Genomic DNA, 22,094 nt, shown 5'->3' on the forward strand with positions numbered 1-22,094 from the left:
TGGGAAATGGTACGGGAGACGTGGGAGCGCAAGCAGAGCTGCCAGGCAGCTGAGTTTGGAGTTGTATCAAAGTCGTTGCCTACACCCACGTGCCTGGCTGGGTCCACGAGAAATATTTGATTGTGAATGTGCAGTTTGTTTCCTACACATATGGACTTGGAAGGGCTAAATTTCGGCTCTCGGGTAAATTTGTGGCCTTTGATGTGGATTTTTCTCTTGATACCAGGGCTGAGTCTAAGCTGAGCTGTCAGGCCTCTGCGTGAGGTCCTGTGTAGGGTCTCTGCTCCTCTCCCGTTGCAGGATGTTCCGCCACCCCTCTCCGCACAGTGACACGCTGCGGCTTAATCCCTCCCTGGATTACTCTTTGCCATTATAAGCTGTTTCCACGAGACAGAAGTGCTCTGGGTTACTCTGGAGTCCCACCTTTCTGCTGTCTGTATTCTTCATCTTCCTCCCTGGGATAGGAGTTGAGAGATCCAGTGCCCTGCGAGGTGTCCTGCTGCCAGCAGAAACGTTCCCAAACCTTGCTGTGTTCTCCTTGTCCCTAATGTTTTCCGATGTCGAAGCCAGTGAGCCTCCGGTGTGAAAGGGGAGGGAACCCGATCGTCCAGCTGCAACCTGCTTCTGAGCTCCAGAAGCTTGGTTTCCAGATTTTTGAAGTTCAGCCTTTTTGGTTTTGGTGCTGTAATGTCATATTGAAATGTGACCCTTTTGGGAGCAAGGACATGTGCCATGCAGGTTCAGAAACAGTGATAAAAATATGAGTAATGCCATGCTTGTGTCACAGAACATGGATTTCTTGGCTTGCTGTTGCACTATAAATTCAGAGTGCACCACATGCCTAAATTCACTGGTTTTTCTTTTTTTTTTCTTTTTTTTTTTTTTTGGAAGTCCTTGTGCTTGTCTTCCATTCTTTTCTCCACCCCAACCCTTGTGTGATCTATAACTGAAAGGAAACCCAAGTGATATATTTTTATATGTGTACCAAATGACTTTATTTGAAGGAAAAAAAAAAAAGACAGACAAGTAATGTATCCCCCTAAATCTAGCTTTCATTTAGGGAAGTGAGAGAAGAAATTGGTTTTTTATATATATATATATAAAAGTTAACTGCGTTAAGCTTTAAATAAACTATTTAAATACAGAATTTCTAAGGTGTAAGTGTCACCCTCTGGGACAGCACTAGCAACTCCCGCATGGCAGCACAGGGCAGTGCTCTGGGAGCCTCTGTATGAACCTGCCTTTCCACTGCCTGAGCTGAGAAATGCAAAATACTTATTCCCCGCTTCCCCCTAGAAAGGGAAAAAAGGGTGAGATGTTTTGCATTTACGTGGAGGAAGAGGTGAGGGCCCTTTCCCACCCCCACGGGAGGTTTGCAGGTTGGTTAAATGCAAGGCAGGATGCTGTTGGGTGGCAGCTTGTGTCTTGGGAGAAAGCAGGTGAGGCCGGGGGCTGCTTCGTGGGGTGCTCCCTGTGGCCACCAGCCTGGCTGCATGTCTCCGACGGGCAGGATGAGGCTGGTGTGAGGGTCTGTAGATACCGGGAGCTCCAGGGATCAGGGAAAGCACACCGGTGCTGGTGGTTCCTCAGAAAGGCTGGGCTCCCAGCGAGCCCCGGCTGCAGTCCCATTTAGGTGGCTCTAAATTAGCTTTGCTTTGGGAAAGCTGGCTTTGACCTTTCGAACTGCTGACTTCCATGTCCTCCGGACAAACTGGGTTGTCCGACTTGTGCCTCCCTTTCCTCTTTGGCGAATCTGATGCTCCCCTGCCTCCCAAGGACACTGAAAGCAGCAGTGACAAGGAGACCGCTGTGCAATAGCTGTGTGCTCACATAGCAAATACATTATCGCTGTTCCCTGACGGCATCCCTTATCCCGTTTATAGTGGAGGATGCTGCACCTATTCAAAGAAGGAGAAGAAGAGTTTCCTTGACCTTAAAGATGAGAAAACGTAGAGCTGATGCTGGCTGCGTCTGCTGCTTTCAGCGCACAGCGATCTGGCGGGTGCCTTGCTGCACCGTCCTCTGCTTTACGTCCCGTTGTGTCCTCCCTGGTGGCCATGGGTCGGGAGCAGCACTGCTGGCTCAGCAGGCTTCGCGCGGGTGGTATCGGAAGCTCCCCGGAAAGCTTTGGGAATGAAAAGCCAGTCACAGCTCATTGTTTGCAGGGGGTTTGTTTAATGTTTAAGCAATTAAATGGGAAACGCGGTGCAGGCAGCCAGGAAACCGGTTGTCGTTTATGGCTTTCAGGGTGCACATCGGGTTCACGTCCCAGTGATTTTTCTCGCTTTTTGGCTCTTCTGGAAAACTTAAAAGAGCGATGTCCCGCGTTAAGTAGCCAGGATCCTTTGAGAACTTCTTAATATTCCATTTTTCAGGTGGTGTGAAAGCGCAAGGAAGGACCGGAGCGGTGGTTGAACAGTGAGGCGGCGGTTCTTGGGGCACCGGGAGCACAAGTGTCACACTCTCGGATTTCTCCCTGCGCTACAGGCTGAGCGGTGCTCGCCGGTGTCGCAGCTTCCTCTAGCGGCCACGCTCGAAGCGGTTTCGGAGGAGAAGCCAGTGTTGGGTTGAAAGGCGAGGAGGACATCTGAGTTGGCATTTGTCATTCCTTCAGGTCTTTGATTTGGGTGATGGGCAGGAGGGATCCCTTCGGATAACTCTCTGGAGTCTCTCCTTGTTACTGTTTTCTTTTGGTTGGAAATTATATTTGTGTAATATGTTGTATCTTTATGGCACCTTGTAAAGATGGATCTTACAGATTTTGCTTTGAGCCTTACATGCAAGTTTGCTGGACTTTTCCAATGGATGCACACAAACATATTAGTTTGTGCATGCTTACTTGGATGGGAAACTAAACTAGGGATACCCAGTGACTCCTCCTGTCCCTTCAACCGTGGAATATCCCCCACAGTGAAGATCGCCTCTGTAGAGCAGAATACCTCACCCTTTGTGGCTGCATCCGTAAATCTGGTTTGAGTTAAGGAGGATTGATCCGGGGCTCTGTGCATCCAACTGATGCCACGCAGGTGACTAGGAGTAACTGAATGAGCATGTGTACGTCTGAAACCTGCCCTGGAGTCAGTCCCTGAAGCTGAGTTGAAGCTGTGAGATCTCTTACTCTCCCAAGCTTTTTCTGCAAGGCAGATGGTTCACCTCGATGTTTTGTCTGTGAATTGGTAACTCGGAAAAAGGAGCTGTGTTCAGTCAACTATTGCGTTTGCTGAGACTTTGTTTGGTTCTGAAAAAAAGGTTTAGGCAGCAAAATGAAGCTGGCCTGGGTAATGGCAAAGACCCAGCAGCGTGAGCTTAGCTGTTGGTTTATGTACTTGCTGCGGGAGCAGGTTTGCGTAGCCCCCGCTGGGACTGCATTGCATCTTCGCTGGTCTCCTTCCTCTGCTCGTGAGACTGAAGTTCAAGGGATGACTTGGTAAGCAGCCATGTGCTATGCAGAGAGAATTTGTCTTAACCTTTTTAAGTGGTTCTTGTTTGAGTTCTGAGTTAATCAATCAGACTTCTTCCCCTGATATTTCCTCCCTGGTGCATACATAAATAGATCTTTTACCCTTCCTTTTCCCAAGAACCTGTTGGTAGGAACATAGCTTCTCCCGGCGCTCAGTTGTCTTTTATCGTGGGAGGGTTTCTTGATTTGTTTTTCCTTCTAACTCATTTTGTGTCACTGCTTTTCCCCCCGGGAAGGAGGTTGGAATATCTGTGAGCTATACCTGCCTTACACGGAGAGGCTGGCAAAGGAGAGGCTGGATTGTGAGGGTTAGAGGATCAATATTTCTGCAGAGAGACCTGAATGTGTTAGTTATTACTGAAGTATTGTTATTTTTATTACCTAAGCCACGCTGTTCACTGGGAGAAAAACCAAACCAGGGCTTGGTATTACAGCTGCCTGTTCTCTCAGCCATTTTCTCCCAAAGTCTTTCCTCTGTCCCTCCGTGTGATGCTGCTCAGCCCTCTCGGGTGGTATCTTGACTGTGAAGTATCATTAACGAATGATCGTTAATGAACGCATTGCCTAAATTCAGCTTCTGGGAGGGCCGCCATCAGCCCTTCTGGGAAGTTTGTCTTTCCCCCAAACTTGACTCATCTTGAAATGCCGCACACAGGTAGCAGAACAGGTTTAGATTCCTGTTACGGAACAGGACCAAAGGTGAATACGTTAGTGGAAATCCTGAGAGCTTTGAAGTTGGCAATTACAGGCCAGGGTATGGAAAAGCTAATTGTAAAGAAGGGATCTGATTTGTTTTTCTTCCGTAAGTGAATGTGATTTTACAGTTGAAAGGCCCAGATGCATCTGTGTTATCTCAAGCTCTCCTCCCATGCGATTCTCCTTGTTCTTACTTGTACTGGTGTCTTTGATACTGAACATTTCTGATATGGCAGAAAAACAAAGGTGCTTCGGGGCTCTGGCCACCGGGGATTCAGTTGCTCTGACCAGAGGGGTTGATCTTGCTGTGTAATTGCTTCTTCAGGTTATTTCTATGGATATCCATTCAGTCCCTCTTTATATCTCATCCAGGTGTAACCTTACAGGTGAAGAACAACAGCAGCGCTATGTGACCTGAGGAGTGCTCATGTCTTACATTAATGTGCACTACGAATGTATACAGAATAAATGGAATATGATGATTATCCGCTGGTCCTGTCTTTTGTGTGTAGTGCAGAGAGACAACTGTCACGTTTCAAAGTGAACTTCACTTTTTATTTAAAATTGAAAGCCGGGCCAACAATCACCGGTTGTCCTCACGCAGTTCAAGCTGGACTTCTTGCAACCTTTGTTTTCCAGGTCTCCCTCCCCTGAAGGAATAACATCTATGTCCTTATGTATTCTACCTGGAGCAATGGTTGCTGTCTTCCACCTGGCTAGCCTCACTACGATAGGCTTAAAAAAGAAATGAAGAGAAAAATGTATGCAGAGACAGCCACCTTTCCCTCTCTGTTGGCTCGTGACCCACGGGGAGATGTTTGCAGGACAATTCCACGTGCTGCTTGTTTGAGCTGGAAGTTGAACTCGCAGAAGTGTTTGGATGAGGTTCTCTGGCCCGTGTGATACAGGAGCTGAGGCTCTGAAGCCACGGACTCTTTCATGGTGTCTCTCTTTGGGGCAGAGCCATCGCTGACAGTTGGTCATGAGGGTGTAGACCAGATTTCCATTGAGCTGAGCGTCAGGAGGAAATCATGAAGTTGCCTTGGAAATTGATGTGCTATGAATGTAGGTTGAACATAGCAAGAACATTCATGGTCTCTGGAGTACCTGCCCTTTTAAGACGTGCTCTTTCCACCATGGGTAATTTAAGCTAATAGTTTGGAGTGGTGGAATTTGGGGGGGCTGGTGGGAATGAGGTGCTTTTGCCAATGTTGAGCGAGATGTGGCTTCACTCTTCCTGCTCCCGGCACAGGGCCTTTCCGTGGGTTCTCTGCCGTCGCTCTGTGCAAAGAGTTGATTTGCTTGTTTTTCCAAACTCTACAGCAAATGAGAGCTAATCGTGCAGTAACATGCACAGTTTAATTCCCTGGCTTATAAAATTCCCTCTGAAAACTCTTCCCCAGCAGGAATCGACTTAAGAACAGCTAATAGTGCCATCCGTGCCTTCCTGAGTGAGCGTGCCTTCATGTGCCGTGTCCTTCCAACCCAAACCCCTGTGTTTCTTTCCTTCAGGGTCGTTCCATGACTTTCTAAAATGCTGGAGGTAAGAACTGAAGGGAAACAGAGGAGATAACACAACTGATGATAAACCCATGTTATTATTTCCATCCCATCCCAGGAAAACACAATGAAACATTTTTCATTTCTCTTTCTAGGAAGACTTTGATAGCCCTATCAGAAAGAAGTTGAAAATAGCTTGAAAATAGCATGGCATTGGCCACTGGTGGTTGACTTGGAGTTTTCAGGATAGTCCTTAGCATTGTGGGAAAATCTCTTGTGATGGGTGCATTTCTAAACTCAGGTACACTGATGCAGGAAGGTGGGGACCGTTTTGGGGTGTATAAGGAGGTGGTGTAAAGCTCCAGCATCAGCTTGGGGTCTGGGACTGAGCAGGGTGACTGGAGGTCTCTTCAGAAACTGCCTGCAAGAGAAGATCATCGTGAAGTGGCCGATCCTCGCCCTGGTTTGGGATGTTAAATGTTAGACCTAGAGCGCAACGGTTTATTTCAGGAGCCGTTCTCATGGTTGTGTAGGAAAAGAGGAATATTTATTTAAATGTGGATGGAAGCTGTTCATCTGTGTACTATAATGTCTGTTTTGGAAATAAAACGCTAAAAGCAGCTCATGCAGCGCTGAGTAAAGGATACGTGTGCTTGTGTGCAGTTCATAAACACAGCTGCTTCGGACACACACATGCCATCATGTGGTATGCTTCCACCAACAGCTTTTCTTGGTTGGAGAACCCAAGGAGAGAGCAATTGTGCTCCAGGCAAAGTGTATATAGCTATTTTAAATTAATCACATAGAGCAAGACTGTTTACATGATCAAGGGGAAGAGCGTTAACTCCCATGGGATTTGGCACCTTCAGGAAGGATTTTAGCTGACATGGTGTTTGCGAGAGCAACAGGCTTTAATGACCAGGGAAAGCTCCTGGCAGTCCCATAGTCATGTTTATTAAGTTCTGTGCTGCCATTTATTGAGGTAAATAGCAATAGCCTGTGTCTGGGGCAGAGGCACAGGAACCGGGGTGGTAAATTGTCCTGGAGTTGGGACCAGTCACATCTCTGTGTTTTTGCCGTGGGTAAAGCAGAGCCTAGGGCAGACTAGGAAATTCAGGGTGATGGCAATGTCTTTGAAAAAGTTTCTGTCCCCTGGAGTGGTGTCTGCAGGCAGGAGAGGTCTTTGGGTCATGGGGGAGGCTGGATCCCACTGTAGAGCCCATTTCTAATCCTGTGAAACGCTCTGCTGAGAGCTACCGGCTTTTGGGAGACGGTGCCGGCCTCTGCAAGTGGCGGCTGTTTAATAGGATTTGTTGGCTCGTGTTGAAAGTGCTTAAGCCCTCCGGATAGCCAGGACAGCTGCTGCTCATGGCTCATCTCATCTGCTGGTTTTACACCACCGGAGTGTCCCGGGAAAGGTGGCGGAGTTGGCTATGGGATGCAAAGGGGATCCATACTCATCTGGGAGAGATGGGGTTCCCTGGGCTGGAGCTGTTTGCGTGTGGGCTGGGCGATTGCACCAACACCGAAAAGAAACTGAAAGCAAAGGAGGAGAAATGCCCAGAGCTTGGTCCTGAGGAGAAGTCCTGCCTTGGAGCGGTGTGGGTACGTGCTGTTGGCTGAGTCCGGCTCCGCATAGGGACACGGGATCTCCGATGTTAGAAACTGTAAATCCTTTGATTCCCGTTAGATTAAATGCCTCGGCAAACAAGTGCTGTTTAACTTTGGGTCAAGAAGTGCCAAAAGTAGAATGTGTTTGTGTGTGTGCTGTAGAGGGCACCTTATTCCTTTGTCTTTTGGCAAGGCTGAGTCCCCGTGGGGACCTGCAGATAACACTCGGTATATTGACGTTTTGATAACTGCTCTTTGCTTTCAGCCAGAATTTGCTTTTTATCCAATCTTAATAAGTTGATCTTTCTATCAATCCTGCTAGCAAACAAGATAATTGCTTTATTATAGTCTCAATATCCAGCAAAGGACACACACTCCCCGGTGCTCCTGAGGGAATAAAATCTGTGCAGAGTGTTGACACGGGATGAGCGCAGCGATAGCGATGCCGGGCTATCGGCGGATGATGGAGAGCGTGATTTCCCCGCTGTGAAGAGCCAGGCTGCTTGGAACAGGGATGCAAGCCAGGCCGGAGGAGGTCTAGAAAATATTTAGGTTCTAACTGAAAACATTTTTGTCCATTTGCTAGAAAATGTTTAGGTTATAGCCAAAAATGTTTTCATCTGTTTGCCAGAAAATATTTAGGTTACGACCAAAAATATTTTGGTCCGTTTGCTAGAAAATATTTAGGTTGTAACTGAAAACGTTTTGGTCTGGTCTGTTTGGGTGTTTGTTGGCAGTTTGGGAGGTCTGTGTTTGTGGTTCTCTTTTTTTTTTTTTTTTCCACAGGGGAAAAAAAAAAGCAAACAAGGAATTTCCTGACTTTCTGGGCTGGTGCGAGGACCCGGTGGGTGGGTTAAAGCCCAAGGGCTTCCTCCGCGGGTGGGTTAAAGCTCCCCCATGCAGGGAGGCACAGCACCTGCCTTTTAACGCAGGATGGAGAGGGATTCAGTTGCTCCACAAAATTTAAAAAAAAAAAAAAAAAAAAAAAAAAGGGAAAAATATGTGATTTCTGTCCAAAGCAGTATGAAAGCAGAAGCAGGATTGAGGTGTATGACCTATGGAAATGAGCTGTACCTGGAGGAGAGGATAGTGAAGGACTGGGAGGCTGATGAAGAGGTGAAGAAGGACAGACTAGAAGGCAGAACAGCGCTGGAAACCACCTACGAGAAAACAAGAGAAGAAACCTCATGGGCTCCCGAGCCCCTGGGATGAGGAGCAAAGCAGTCGGCTCCAGCTCTTTGCACCGTGCCCTGGAAAAGCCTCAGCGCCAGCAGCCATCCCTCCTCCATGCCAGAAGGTCCCCGCGGGCGGGCGGCTGGGCTGGCCGGGCAGAAGAGCGGCAGACAAAAAGTTCGACGCGTTTCCATCCTGCGCCAAGAGCCGTGAGCGCCTTTGTTTTGGGAAAAGGTTTGAACAGGTTTTGACGAACACAGATAACGCCCCACCACGGTGACGTTTGGGTCACTCCTCTCTTTGCTGTGCTAAGAGCTGGCCTCTTATCGGATGGTAACACTTTGATCTTGCTATCGAAGACGTGTGTTGCTCTTTTCTCACCTCAGCGCCCCGCTAAGGACACAAGCTCCTCAAAATCCTCGTGGCCCAAAATACAAAGAAACCCTTGAAGCCGGGGGGGTGTGCATGGTGGTAATGGAAAATGGAGATCAGCAGATAAGGGGGGAGTCGCTGCTTCCCGGTATAAAACGGGGAGTCCGGGCAGCTCAGCCTATCTGCTGTGGTCTCTGAGAAGGCGTGCGTGGACCGGTGGACAACTCCTGCACCATGAAGTGGCTCGTCCTGGCCCTCCTGTGTCTCCAGCTCTCAGAGGGGCTGGTGAGGTGGGTGTCCTGCAGCAGCCGCTGTGGCAGAAAGAGCGGGGAGAGGGTAGATAACAGAGCCCGGCTGCAGTTGTAACCTGCACGGGCTGCACTGCGTCCCCAAGGATGCTGACCGAGTCTAACCAGGTGTGACTCTGGCCTCCTGCATCTCCACAGATCATCGTGGTCCTAGTCCAGGCTGCATCCCTTGCTGGGAGGGCAGCCCCTGGGGACGTACAAGGCAGCCGAGTGGAGGGCTCCCATCGTGGCAGGGTTCAAAGGAGCCCAGAGAACTGATTGTCTGAAAATGCCCAAATCTCCTCATTTCCTGCTGTGTTTTGTTTTTTTTTTTTTTTTTTTCCCCTCTGTGCAGAATCAAACTGAAGAAAGCCAAGTCTATACGGGAGAACATGAGGGAGGCCGGAGTGCTGGAGGACTACCTGAAGAAAATGAAACATGATCCAGCTAAGAAATACCGCTTCAGTGAGGACTATGTTGTGGACGAACCGATAACCAGCTACCTGGATGTGAGTACCCCAGGTTCCCCTCTCGCCGTCTGTCCGTACACCACGCTCCCCTTTTCCTCCTCCTTCCCAGCTGCCGGAGCGATCTGTTCAGCCCTGAGCTCCAGGAGTGAGAGATTGCTTTTTTCCCCACTCTTTTTTCAGCTTCTTTTTAGACTTTAGAAGAGTTTTCCCCCAGCCATGAAAAGCGATGCTTTTCTGTATGTAACAAAAGACATAACAAAATACATATTTAATATTACATCTTTCGGGGGGAAAAAGCAGGGTGAGAGTTCAATCTGTTCCTGCCTACTTTGTTATTCGCAAGAGTGAGCCTGGCATTCCCCACCGCCCTGCAAAGCACTGGGATGCTGGCGCAGGGCTGGGAGGCGAAAGCCTGGTCTGTCCCTGACCCTGTGGCCAACGGAGATACCCCATCTCTTGTCTGCAGTCCTTCTACTTCGGGGAGATCAGCATGGGACCCCCCCGCAAAACTTCTTGGTGGTCTTCGACACCGGCTCCTCCAACCTGTGGGTGCCCTCCACCTACTGCCAGACGCCGGCGTGCCGTGAGTACAGCAGCCGCGTTGCACAGAGTTCCCCCAGCAGCACAGCGTAGTCCGATCGCATTGGGGAAATCATGATGCCAGACCAAAAATGATCCCGGAATGCTACTCTGGGATAGCTGCTCCCTGGTACCAGCTGGTGCCTTCCTTGGGAAACACAGAGCCCTCTGCCCTCCTGTGCCTGGCTAATGAAGATGGCCAAATCATTACGGCCATGTGGGTGTCCCCAGAGCACAGAAATCGCAGTGGTTGTCCCTGTCCTTTCGTGGCTGGGCGGAGGGAAAAGCAAAGCTACAAATCGTGGAGCTGATGTCCCGCTCCCTGGCAGAGCTCATCCGATGTAACTCGCTGCTGGTGGGAGAGCGATGGGGATTTAACTGCTGATGGCTTTGCTCACGCTGGATGGCTGATGTGGTTGTGATCACGATGGCTGTTCCCTGGAGAGGGATGCAGGCAAAACTGGGATGCAAACCGTGCCTTAGAGACAACCGCGAGGCAGAGGAGCAGCCTGTTCTGCTCTTCACGACTTGCTCTCTGCCGGGGAAGCCGCTTTCCCAGGCATTATCCCGGCAGAGCGACCGGCGGTGAAATCCCAGGTGAGCACGTGCCCAGGAGCTTTGCCCTCTTCTCTCCCACCCAGTCAATCATGCGAGCTTCAGGCCCAGCGAGTCCTCCACCTTCATCTCCAACGGCCAGTCCTACACCCTCTCCTACGGCAGCGGCGCGCTCACGGTCGTGCTGGGCTACGACACGCTGAGGGTGAGTGCACCCCGCGCCGTCCTTGTCTTCCTGGGCGCTGTGTCCCCAGCACCAGCTGGGTGCCCCGATGGAAGGAGCCTGGGGGACAGCCTAAGGGCAGATCTCATGTCTCGTGTAGCCAAGATTGGGCAAACCAGAGCCTGAGATGGGCAGAACCGATATAAAGTGGTTATTGCTGCCATCAGTTACCCAGCTGGGTTTTCCCTTTGTTTTAACCCAATTCCTGCTAATTTTCCCAGCTGCCTGGTGATGTTTTCACCAGCTATGACCTTGCAGTGTGCTCTTTCGTCTTTCAGAGCATCAGTCATCCCATCTGATGGCTACTCAGGTTTGTCTAAGCATGCAGGCTGACCTGGCGTCCCCTTCCCCTCCAGATGCAGAGCATCACGGTCACAAACCAGGAGTTTGGGCTCAGCAAGAACGAGCCGTCTGAGCCTTTCTACTATGCCGATTTTGATGGGATCCTGGGAATGGCCTACCCCTCGCTGGCGGTGGGAGGGACGCCCACCGCGCTGCAGGGCATGCTGCAGCAGGACCAGCTCACCCAGCCCATCTTCAGCTTCTACTTCTCTCGGTAAAAATCTGCCGGGGCCCTCCACATGTTCGATGTGCACCGGTGTCCCTCTGCCTGTCCCCGTGCAGGTTCCTTGTGAATTTGTCCCTCGCTAGCCCACGCATATCGCACCGATTTACGAATCTCTGCTGCTGTAACTCTGTGTTTTTGCAGCCAACCCACCTACGACTACGGGGGAGAGCTCATTCTCGGAGGAGTTGACACTCAGCTCTTCAGTGGGGACATTATATGGGCACCGGTGACCCAGGAGCTTTACTGGCAGGTGGCAATTAATGAGTGAGTTGTGTTTGTACCTGATGGGCATGATCCACCCGGGCAGCTCATGTAATGAGGGTGGTACAGCTGTCCTCCAGATGAAGCTGCAGCTATTGCAGCCGGCGTGGGCTTGAGGCAGGGGTTAGGTACTGCATTTCGGAGCATCCCAGACTTACAGATCCAGCCAAGACAGGTTGAGTTGCCCATGGGTGCTTAAAATGACGTCCTTCTCCCTGTTCTCCTCCCAGGTTTGCTATCGGACAGTCAGCGACCGGCTGGTGCAGCCAGGGCTGCCAGGCCATCGTGGACACGGGGACGTTCCTGCTGACGGTGCCCCAGGAGTACATAGGCAGCTTCGTTCAGGCCCTGGGTGCCCAGCTGACCAGCTACGGTGTAAGTGCAGGGGATGGTTTGGAGGTGCGCGCGGAGCAGCGGGGAGGCTTGCAAGTGAGGCCAGGTCCCACAAAACTCACGTGGCATCTACAGAACATGGTACTGCAGGCATGTCAGGGAAGGACGAGGCGACGTGGCGCTGCCAGGGGATAAAGTGTATGTTACCCCCGCATACGGGGGTATCTCTCCTCTCACAGTGGGTGCTGTTCCAGCCATAACCTCCTCTTAACCCTTTCTCTGCAGTATGCAGTTGACTGCAATGAGATCCAGAACCTGCCCACCATCACCTTCGTCATCAACGGAGCTCAGCTCCCGCTCTACCCCTCTGCCTACATCTTGAACGTATGTATTAGCTGAGCAGCTTCATCCTGCTGAGTCCTTGAGGGCCAGGAAAGGACCCGGTGCTTCTTGACAAGTAGCAATGCTCTCCCTACCCATGCGGGCAGATCCCGCCTCCCTGCAGCCCAGCTGGCAGGGTCCTGGTGCTTGTTTGAGGCTCTGACTCCCCCTTATTCCCCCCTTACAGAACAACGGTTACTGCACTGTTGGGATTGAGGCCACCTACCTGCCTTCCCAGAATGGGCAGCCGCTCTGGATCCTGGGGGACGTCTTCCTCAAGGAGTATTACACCATCTTTGACATGGCTAACAACAGCATCGGCTTCGCCCTGTCGGCGTAGAGGAATGCAGCAGCAAAATCCAGCCCCTCTCCTGGCCAAACACACCTTAGCCAGCATTGCCGGAGAGCTACAGGCTTCCTACGGATCTTTATGTTCCTTTACCTGCCTGCATGGCTCCCTGTCCCTCCAGGATTTCTGTGTGTGTTCTCACAGTCTCCCATTACAAATAAATCCCAACATCCCAAATTGTCTCTGACCTTCTGAGTTTGTCGAGTGACAACTGAGTGCAGACTGATGGGTTGCGTGTCTCAGATACTCTTTCTCCAGCAAGATAAGTGCTGTGATAAACTCCTAGGCAGATTTCTGCAGAGTCAGCAGGGGAAAGCGGTGGGGAAGCTGTCCCTGGGCTGCTTCAAATCTAAAGTCGATGTATTTATGTTTCTTGCAAACGGGTATATGTCTGTCGACTCCTAACGGCTGTGGGACTGAGCCTCAGCCTTTATCTATAGTGAATTATTGAGCTTGGCGGTGGCTCTGATGAACGCAGCAGGCTCCGAGCTGCAGCTCAGCTCACAGCCCTGTGGGCACAGGGACGGAGCGACAAGTCCTTCCCCATGCTGGTGCCTGGGGTAGCTCCCGCAGACAGTGCAGCCCGGCTTCCAAGCCCTTGGGTGTGAAGGTGTCCCACAGCCCAGCCCCGTCCCCTCTGCAAGGCTCCTGCGACTCAGCTGGGGGCTGCAGACTTGGCGCTTGGAAAGCAGGCAGCTGCCGTCCCCCCAAATCCCGGCTGCTGCCTTTGGGCCCGGCTGCACCCCGCTGTGGTGGGTTGACCCTGGCTGGACGCGAGGTGCCCACCAAAGCCCTCTATCGCTCCCCTCCTCAGCCGGACAGGGAGAGAAAATATAACGAAAGGCTCGTGGGTCGAGATGAGGACAGGGAGAGATCACTCGCCAATTACCGTCACGGGCAAAACAGACTCAACTTGGGGAAATTAATTTATTACCAATCAAATCAGACTAGGATAATGAGAAATAAAAACTAAATCTTAAAACACCTTCCCCCCACCCCTCCTTTCTTCCCGGGCTTACCTTTACTCCTGAATTCTCTGCCTCCTCCCCGAGCGGCGCAGGGGGACGGGGAACGGGGGTTGCGGTCAGTTCATCACATGTTGCTCCTTCCTCCTCAGGGGGAGGGCTCCTCACACTCTTCCCCTGCTCCAGCGTGGGATCCCTCCCACGGAGACAGTCCTTCACAAACTTCTCCAATGTGAGTCCTTCCCACGGGCTGCAGTTCTTCCCGAACTGCTCCAGCGTGGGTCCCATCATGGGGTGCAGTCCTTCAGGAACAGACTGCTCCAGCGTGGGTCCCCCGCGGGGTCACAAGCCCTGCCAGCAAACCTGCTCCAGCCTGGGCTCCTTTCTCCACGGGGCCACAGCTCCTGCCAGGAGCCTGCTCCAGCGCGGGCTTCCCACAGGGTCACAGCCCCCTTTGGGCATCCCCCTGCTCCGGCGTGGGGTCCTCCATGGGCTGCAGGTGGATATCTGCTCCCCGTGGACCCCGTGGGCTGCCGGGACAGCCTGCCTCACCATGGTCTTCACCACGGGCTGCAGGGGAATCTCTGCTCCGGCGCCTGCAGCACCTCCTCCCCCTCCTTCTCCACTGACCTTGGTGTCTGCAGAGTTGTTCCTCTCACGTATTCTCACTCCTCTCTCCGGCTGCAGTCGTGCAGGTTTTTTTCCCCCTTCTTAAATCTGTTATCCCAGAGGTGCTACCACCGTCGCTGATGGGCTCGGCCTTGGCCAGCGGCGGGTCCGTCTTGGAGCCGGCTGGCATTGGCTCTATCGGACATAGGAGAAGCTTCTGGCAGCTTCTCACAGAAGCCACCCCTGTGGCCCCCCCACCAAAACCTTGCCACGCAAACCCCATACACCCACTTCTGTCCTCCTTGTCCTCAATGAGGGACAAGCCCAGAATGAGTGTCCTGAGCCTGATTCCTGCAAGGGCATTGCTTTGGAGGTGAGAAGCACCACGTGCCAGGCTGCGGTGCAGGGGATCAGGACACCAAAAGGTCACTGGGGTTGGTCTTAAACACCAACCACAACTCCGGGGACAGGAGTTCCCCGAGGGGTTCCCCAAAAAGCCAGTTCTGCTCTGTGCCATCAGGCACTGGTGCGTGTTTAGAAATGCCGTGCGAATTCCTAACAGGGCAGTACGGTTTCATCCTCCTCCGGCCACTGCTTGCTGCCGGGCTGCACTAAGTCACTTCAGGGAGATGCTCACCAGCACCTACTCAGGCAAATACAGAGTTAGCCAGTGGCAGTGGCCATTGCTTTGCTTGCAGTTTGTGGTGACCTTGGAGTGACCGCAGGGACACACTGTCCTGTCTCTTGCTGCTGCTGGTACTTGCAAGGCTGAACCGATCGCTCCGACCAGCCGAGGATAAAGTCGCGGGGCCGGTCGGTCCCAGCCTCCATCCCTCTTGCTGGGCATCGGGAAACCTCGTCAGAGGTGCATGTGGGAAGCCACTAATCTTCCTTGCAGCTGGATAAGGTTATCAAAGTCCTGTGATTAAGTCAAAGTGGGAATATGAGGCCAGATTAGGTTAGCTATGACATCCAAATGACCCCTAAATCCTGAAGCGGGGCTATTCAGTCAGGTAAAACAACAGCCGGAGTATCGGAAATTGTGGTCTGTGGCCAAAGGGGACAGGGAACACCTTGGCTGGGGGACGCTCGAGTAACACCGCTCTTTCCTCAGATCCAAACTTGTTTCTTAGAAGCTCTTTATCATTGGAGTTCATTATCAGATATATTAATAGCTCTGTCATTTCACCAGAGAAAGGACACAAACTCCTCTGTGCTTTGTGTCAAAATATTGACACAGGCTGAGCGCAGCAAGACGGGAAGCTAGACAGGCGCGGGATAGCAGGGAAGGGCATTTCTCCTCCCCTATGAAACGGGGAGGTTTCTGAGAGCTGAAGCTGCTCTGGCAGCAGCGGTGGCAGGAAGGGACAGGCGAAGGCTGACCATGTCCTTGCTGGTCTTTGCTCTTCCCTTTGCTTCCTGCAGGATCAGTCCAAGCAAAGGCAGATCCATCAGGATGCGATGGAGGAGGAAGGGGCACTGGGGGGTTTCCTGAGCCGCCACAGGCTCGAAGCACTGGTCCAGCTCAGATGGAAGCAGCAAGGCTCTGCTGGGGTCCATCCCCACTGTTGGCAGGGACCGGGGAGTCTGCAAGTGCCCTACAGCAAAGGACAGCGGGGCTGCTCCTGCCTGACCCCAGGGAGAGTGGCGCTGGCCTCTCTTCTGCCTGCTCCCCGTTGGTGACCCCCGTGGGGTCAATTCAGATCTGGAGAAAGATTTTGGTCCCAGTGAAATGGAAGCAGAACCACAGCGTGTGGTGGGTGCTCGAAGCAATACGTGTTGAAGCACGTGGTTAAGGTGGAGCTGGCCCAGCGCCGCGTCCCCCAGGCAGAGGGGTCTGAGCAGCCTCCGGCTTTCGGTCCAGCTGAGGCTCCTTTACTGAGAGCTTCGCACAGAAAACCTCCCACGTTTGTCTCCTCAGGTTTTCCAGGGGAGATGAGGCCACTGTCCAGCACAGATGAGGCTGCCAGGGTGATGGGGACGTGGGGACAATCACCGTTCCCTGACAGCGCATGGCCAGGGAGTGCCCAGGCTTCAGAGTACGAGGCTGAGCAGCATCCTTGGGGTAGCAGATGCCAGGATGGGTCCTCAGTGACCTGGCAGGGACTGGCAGGGCTGGCTGGCTGCTAGCACCTTCCCAGGGGAGAAAAAGGTCTCCTAGGACTAAAAATCCCCTGCGAACGAGTGCCTAAATACATGCTCCCCTGCATCTCTCCAGCCTGGGTATGACCAGCATCACTCAAAGCGTATGGGAGACATCACCTCTAATGCACCAGACGTGTGACCTGAGCACCCTTGGCGTAACTCTGACATGGATAATAAACTGCAGCACATTAAAGTGTCATTTGGAGATGGCTGAGTGGTTGTAACTGGGCAGGTAAAGGCCTGTTACGTCTTTCAGGGCTGCTATACCGAGCAGTTTCTAGCCCCCGTCTCAGCTTCTTTGGGGGGTATTAGCAGAGCTGGAGGGCAGAAGGGGCAGGATGACAAAAGGACAAATGCCTGGAAAGAGAGACATTTCTGGGGGTACGTGCTGGTTCCTGGGAGGCTTGGAGCTGGGCTGAAAAGCCATCCCTGCTCTTTCCTGCTAGATGTGTTGAGGGAATTGGAGGTAACACAGTCTGTAGACTTGGATGGAAGAAATACTGCTGGCCCGTGGCACTTCCTTGGCTGCCTGGATGGGTCAAAAGAGGAACACCAGCATCATAAATTTCCATTTGCTATAAGGGGTGTGTTTTGCCTTTGTTTTCTGGAAAGGTCAAGCTGGCGCTGAAGGCAAGAGAAAATACTTTAACTTCTTGATAACAACAGCATTTTGCTTTTTATCAGATGTCACATATTTGGTATTGGTATCAGAGGTCCTGGCCAATCTGTTATCGCCCGAACAGCCGGGCAAGGAGGCGAAATCAGGGTGGCTGTGGTGATAAACACATCGCAAGTGTTGGTGTTGGGTGGGTGCAGCGATAGAGGAAAGGGGTGTCTGGAGCAAGGGGCTGGGCATGGCTCCTGGCTATATATACCCTGCCCTGGCCGAGGTAGTGCAGGAGCTGTCATGGAACCAGCAGCACCCAGAACCATGTGGTGGCTAGTGCTGGCCCTGCTCTGCCTCCAGCTCGGGGAGGGGATGGTGAGGTGAGCCCTGGGGCTGAGATGGGTGCGAGGGTGCAGGGTCTGGCCGCGGAGCGGGGCTTGCCCTCAGCACATGGAGGTGCAGACGCGGATGGGGCCGCCCGGCCACTCAGCATCTTGCTGCCATCTTCATCCCATGCAGGATCCCCCTGAAGAAAGGCAAGTCCATGCGGGAGGTGATGAGAGAGAAGGGGGTGCCAGAGGGTTTCCTGAAGAACCTCAAAGGCGACCCCGGGAGGAAATACCAGTTTAGTAATGCTGTGGCTTACGAAACGCTAGCGAACTACCTGGATGTAAGTATTAAAGCTTTTCCTTCCTCCTCTGAGCCACCCGGCTCTGGTTTTTGGGGATGCCCTCCTCCTTTTCTGGCTGCCTGCAGGAAGCTCTGCAGCGGGTGGCTCGACTCCCTCCCCACTCACAAGTCAAGGGGCTGTGCTGGGCACGGGCAGGAGTTTTGCTGTCTTTGTAGCCTGGCTCCAAGGGCTGGGTGATGTTGGGAGACGAAGGCAGGAGGCAGCACATTGTATCCTGAATTGATTTCCCTTCTCAGAAAAAGCGGAGTTTGATGGTTATAGGGCAGATCTACTACTCCTGGCCTTGCTGCTAACTTTGTTATGTCAGAGGCAAATCATTGCCCCTTTCTGTGCTTTAGCTGCCCTGGATGCACTCAAAGACTACGAGCCCTTCCTACAACCCCTTAGCAGTTTGGGTTTCTCAGCTAGCAGAGGCAGAGAGCCGAAAACTCTTGTTCAAAAAACCAGGCAGAAACAGAAATCCACCCATGCTCTTGTTCACAGTCCTTCTACTTCGGGGAGATCAGCATCGGGACCCCCCCGCAAAACTTCTTGGTGGTCTTCGACACCGGCTCCTCCAACCTGTGGGTGCCCTCCATCTACTGCCAGTCTCCAGCCTGCAGTGAGTATCCCTCAGGGGACACAGCAGTGCCGGGGGGCTGGGGCTCCCCACCCATCGGCGCTCTCGGATATCCCTTGCGCGCTGCGGGCTGGAGCTATGACAGGGAAATCAGTGAGAGCCGATGGGGTTTGGTGTTTGCTCTCTGTTCAGTGACACCGGCGGGGCTGGTTGTGGCTGGCCCCTTCCCTGTGAAGCCCCTTGCTGGGGATTCCTGTCCGTGGGGGGACAGGGATGCTGAACCGAGAGCAGGATGTGACCTAGGGACTGTGACCTTCTCTTTGTGCAGTGAATCATTACAGGTTCAACTACAGCCAGTCGTCCACCTTCTCGGGCATCGATGAGACCTACACCCTGCGCTACGGGGCCGGTGACCTGTCGGTGGCGTTAGGGTACGACACCGTGACAGTAAGTGACTTCTGATGTGTTGGTGCATTGCTGCCATCAGAGTAGGAAGCGACTGCGGTTGTGATCAGTCCAATTTGGTTAAAAATTTAGAGGGTAGCTGAAAGTACCTTCTTATTTTGGATATTAGTGCCTGAATCTCCCATGTAGAGTTTATTGCGTGTCAGCATACATTTGCTCAGAGACTGGGATCTGCAAACAAACTCAGTCCGAGTCCTCTGGGCTTTTCATCACTGCTTTGGGCTAAGGGATGTCTTTGGCCATAAGCATTTGCTTTTTACACTGATGGCTGGGCTTTGTTGTTACAGGACATAAGAAATGTTCTGTTGTGGGACTTGCACACAGTGAAAGTGCGATTTTAAACTAATTTAACTGAGGCAAACCATTTTTGTGGGTATTTTTATGAAATAATAAGGGTGATGGGACAAAGACTATGAGCCAGGCTGCTCCTGACTCCCATCTGTGATGGGGAAGAGCTCAGCACCTCTCAGTGCGGATTTACCTTCATGACCTTCCTGGCCACCCCTGCCTCTCCCCAGAAACTCTCTGGTGGGATGTTGCTGTCAAGGGGGATGTCCAAAACACCGACATCTCCCAGCATCTTTCCTCTCCCTCTAGATCCAGAATATCGTCGTCAGGAACCAGGAGTTTGGCCTGAGCCTGGATGAACCCAGCAGCCCCTTTTACTACCTGGACTTCGATGGGATTTTGGGCATGGCTTACCCGGGCATTGCCATCAGCGGTTACAACACGCTGATGCAGAACATGCTGCAGCAGAGCCAGCTCACCGAACCCATCTTCAGCTTCTATTTCTCACGGTGAGACCTCTGGCAGCGGGTCTCTCTCTTGCATAGACACAGCCTGGATCCATCCTTTTCTTCATTCTCTCTCCATCCACACATTCTCCCCACGCACCTGTATGCTACATCGCTTTCTACTGAGCAGCCTGCCTGATCTGGGGTTTAATTTTGTGTCTTTCCAGCAACCCATCATATAGTTATGGCGGGGAAGTCATCCTCGGAGGGCTTGACCCCCAGCTGTACTCTGGGGAGATTGTATGGACTCCTGTGGTCCAGGAAGTTTACTGGAAGATCGCTATTGAGGAGTAAGTGCTGCACCACAGCTCGGAGTGGGTCTTGGAAGGGGGGGGAAGCCTTTTCTGATGCCTTTTCTGCTGCTCTCTCCAGGTTCTCCATCGGGACGTCAGCCACAGGCTGGTGCAGCCAAGGCTGTCATGGCATTGTGGACACTGGGACGTACCTGCTGACCATCCCGGGACAATTCATGTCAGACTTCCTGCAGCAGCTGGGTGCGGAGGAGAATAACGATGGGGTAGGTGGGAAGGATGCCCTGCACCCTGCACATGAGGGGCTGATGCCATGGGATGAGGACACATCTGGGTGGTAACGCCGAGCTACGGAGGGCTCCCAGCCTCTCTGGAACAAAACATCTCACCTGAAACAACACTGCGGTGGTGTAAAAAAAAAATAATTCTTCCAACCGTGATAAACCCAGGTCAGCGCAGCCCTGCCACAGTCAGAGCTGTGCTGACCCTTAGGGAGCACGGCTGGGGTTACAGCCGGAGGAAGGACGGTGCCCAGCCCTCGGGTCCTGACCCCTCTGCCCCTCTTTGCTTCTTTTGCAGTTCGTCGTCAACTGCAGCAACGTCCCGAACATGCCTACCCTCTACTTTGCCATCAACGGAGTCCAGTTACTGCTGCCTCCCTCTGTCTATGTCTTAAACGTAGGTGTGATTTTATCATTCCCAACACGTTTGCCATCACAGGGCAGTTTTGCCCAGGAGAAAGTCAGAGTTTCTTTTCAAATGCAGAAGCTTCCAGCAGCCTGAGTGCCATATTTCCCAGCACCCGATTTCACGGTGCTTTTGCATGCCAGTATGTGACTGTAAGGAGAGTCTAATCCTGTTCCCAGCCAAAGCAGCCATGAAGGCACGGGCAGCACAAATCCCCCGTGCTCCTCACTGGCACTGAAATTTGCTCCTTTTCCCCCGACAGAATGGCGGCGTCTGCACCGTTGGGGTCGAGAGCACGTACGTGCCCTCTTCCAGTGGCCAGCCGCTCTGGATCCTCGGCAACATCTTCCTCCGGCAGTATTACTCCATCTTCGACTTGGCCAACAACAGAGTTGGCTTTGCCATGTCAGCCTAGGGATGCTGAGCATCACCCGTGGGATAATTCATCCCTGAAACACCTTATCCTCCCTTGGACCCGTGCATGGCGATGAGTAGTCTCCAAATCTCCTGTAGTGAATAAAGGGCTGCAAATCTAACTGCCTCGTGTCTCATCTGGCTGCGGTTGAGCAGGATCTGGCACAGCTCTTCTTAATAAAACAACAAAGCCTGAGTTCATGCTCAAGGTTTCCAGGCGCTGCCTGGGCTTTTGGATGTGCACAGAGCCTTTGAATTTGCAGCAATGACAAATTTGGGGTCACCTTTTTGATTGGGACCCGGATTCCTGCTGGGGCTGGCTGGGAAACTGGGATGGTCGGGAGAAATTCAGGCTGCACCATGTGCTCAGCCGTGGCTCGGGGACCCCAGGGCTGAGCCGGTGCAGTCGCTGGAGGCTTCAGAAACCAGTTCGGAGCAGGATGTGCAGAGACAAGGAGCTGCGTGTGAACAGCTCTCGGTTCGTTAGGGTTGGGGGAATTGCCCACACGTATTTGCAAATAAATTAGGGATTAAAAAGTGTCATGCAAGGACACCCACGCTGAGGAAAACGCCCTGGTTTTGTCCTCGAGGGGTAAATCTCTTTATTGCTGCAGCCTCGAAGGATGGGCAATAAGAAGGAAGGGGGTGGCATGCCTGGGACACGGATGTGACCAAAGCTTGGGGTGTCTGGATTTCCCCCCAAGAGGAGCTGCTGGATGCAGTGTCAGACAGATGGGCCAGCACCGGGTGGCCGGACCAGACCCAAGAGGCTGATCCTCGAGGTCCAGCACGGGGCGATGCATGGGAGATGCAGCGCTGAAGGGCCCCATTGCCCGTTGTCTGACACTCATCTCCCGGTCAGATGACAGTCACCCCACTGGGGCATGTGACCGCCCATTAAATCTGCTGTTTCCAGCCAAATCTGCCACGGCGGGTCCCGCGGAGCGGGGAGCTCTCAGCCACGGAGAGGGAAATGCCGTCCTGCTGCCACGGGCAGCCCGGTGGCAGGGTCACGCTGTGCCCTGGGGACTCGGCCTGCTGTCTCTGGCTGGGCAGGGTCCCCACCGCTCCCTCCCACTGCAGCCCCCA

The 22,094-nt window shown here is 52.6% G+C and overlaps 2 protein-coding genes across 2 annotated transcripts; both read left to right on the forward strand.

The window, feature by feature from the left end:
- Positions 1 to 9,046: 9,046 nt before the first annotated feature.
- On the forward strand, positions 9,047 to 12,809 carry PGC (progastricsin). Its single transcript, XM_050911500.1, is given in 11 exon segments — positions 9,047 to 9,102; positions 9,455 to 9,608; positions 10,036 to 10,057; positions 10,060 to 10,152; positions 10,790 to 10,908; positions 11,283 to 11,482; positions 11,636 to 11,758; positions 11,986 to 12,128; positions 12,190 to 12,194; positions 12,374 to 12,472; positions 12,657 to 12,809. Coding segments are annotated over 11 exon segments (1,167 nt in total).
- A 4,659-nt stretch (positions 12,810 to 17,468) lies between these two features.
- Positions 17,469 to 21,006, forward strand: LOC127026323 (pepsin B-like). Its single transcript, XM_050911502.1, has 9 exons — positions 17,469 to 17,524; positions 17,664 to 17,814; positions 18,319 to 18,436; positions 18,723 to 18,841; positions 19,457 to 19,656; positions 19,821 to 19,943; positions 20,026 to 20,170; positions 20,484 to 20,582; positions 20,854 to 21,006. Exons 1-9 carry the CDS (start codon positions 17,469 to 17,471, stop codon positions 21,004 to 21,006), a joined length of 1,164 nt encoding a protein of 387 aa, XP_050767459.1.
- Positions 21,007 to 22,094: the final 1,088 nt, after the last annotated feature.

Source organism: Gymnogyps californianus, chromosome 27 (genome assembly GCF_018139145.2).
Source record: "Gymnogyps californianus isolate 813 chromosome 27, ASM1813914v2, whole genome shotgun sequence".
Lineage (NCBI taxonomy): Eukaryota > Metazoa > Chordata > Aves > Accipitriformes > Cathartidae > Gymnogyps > Gymnogyps californianus.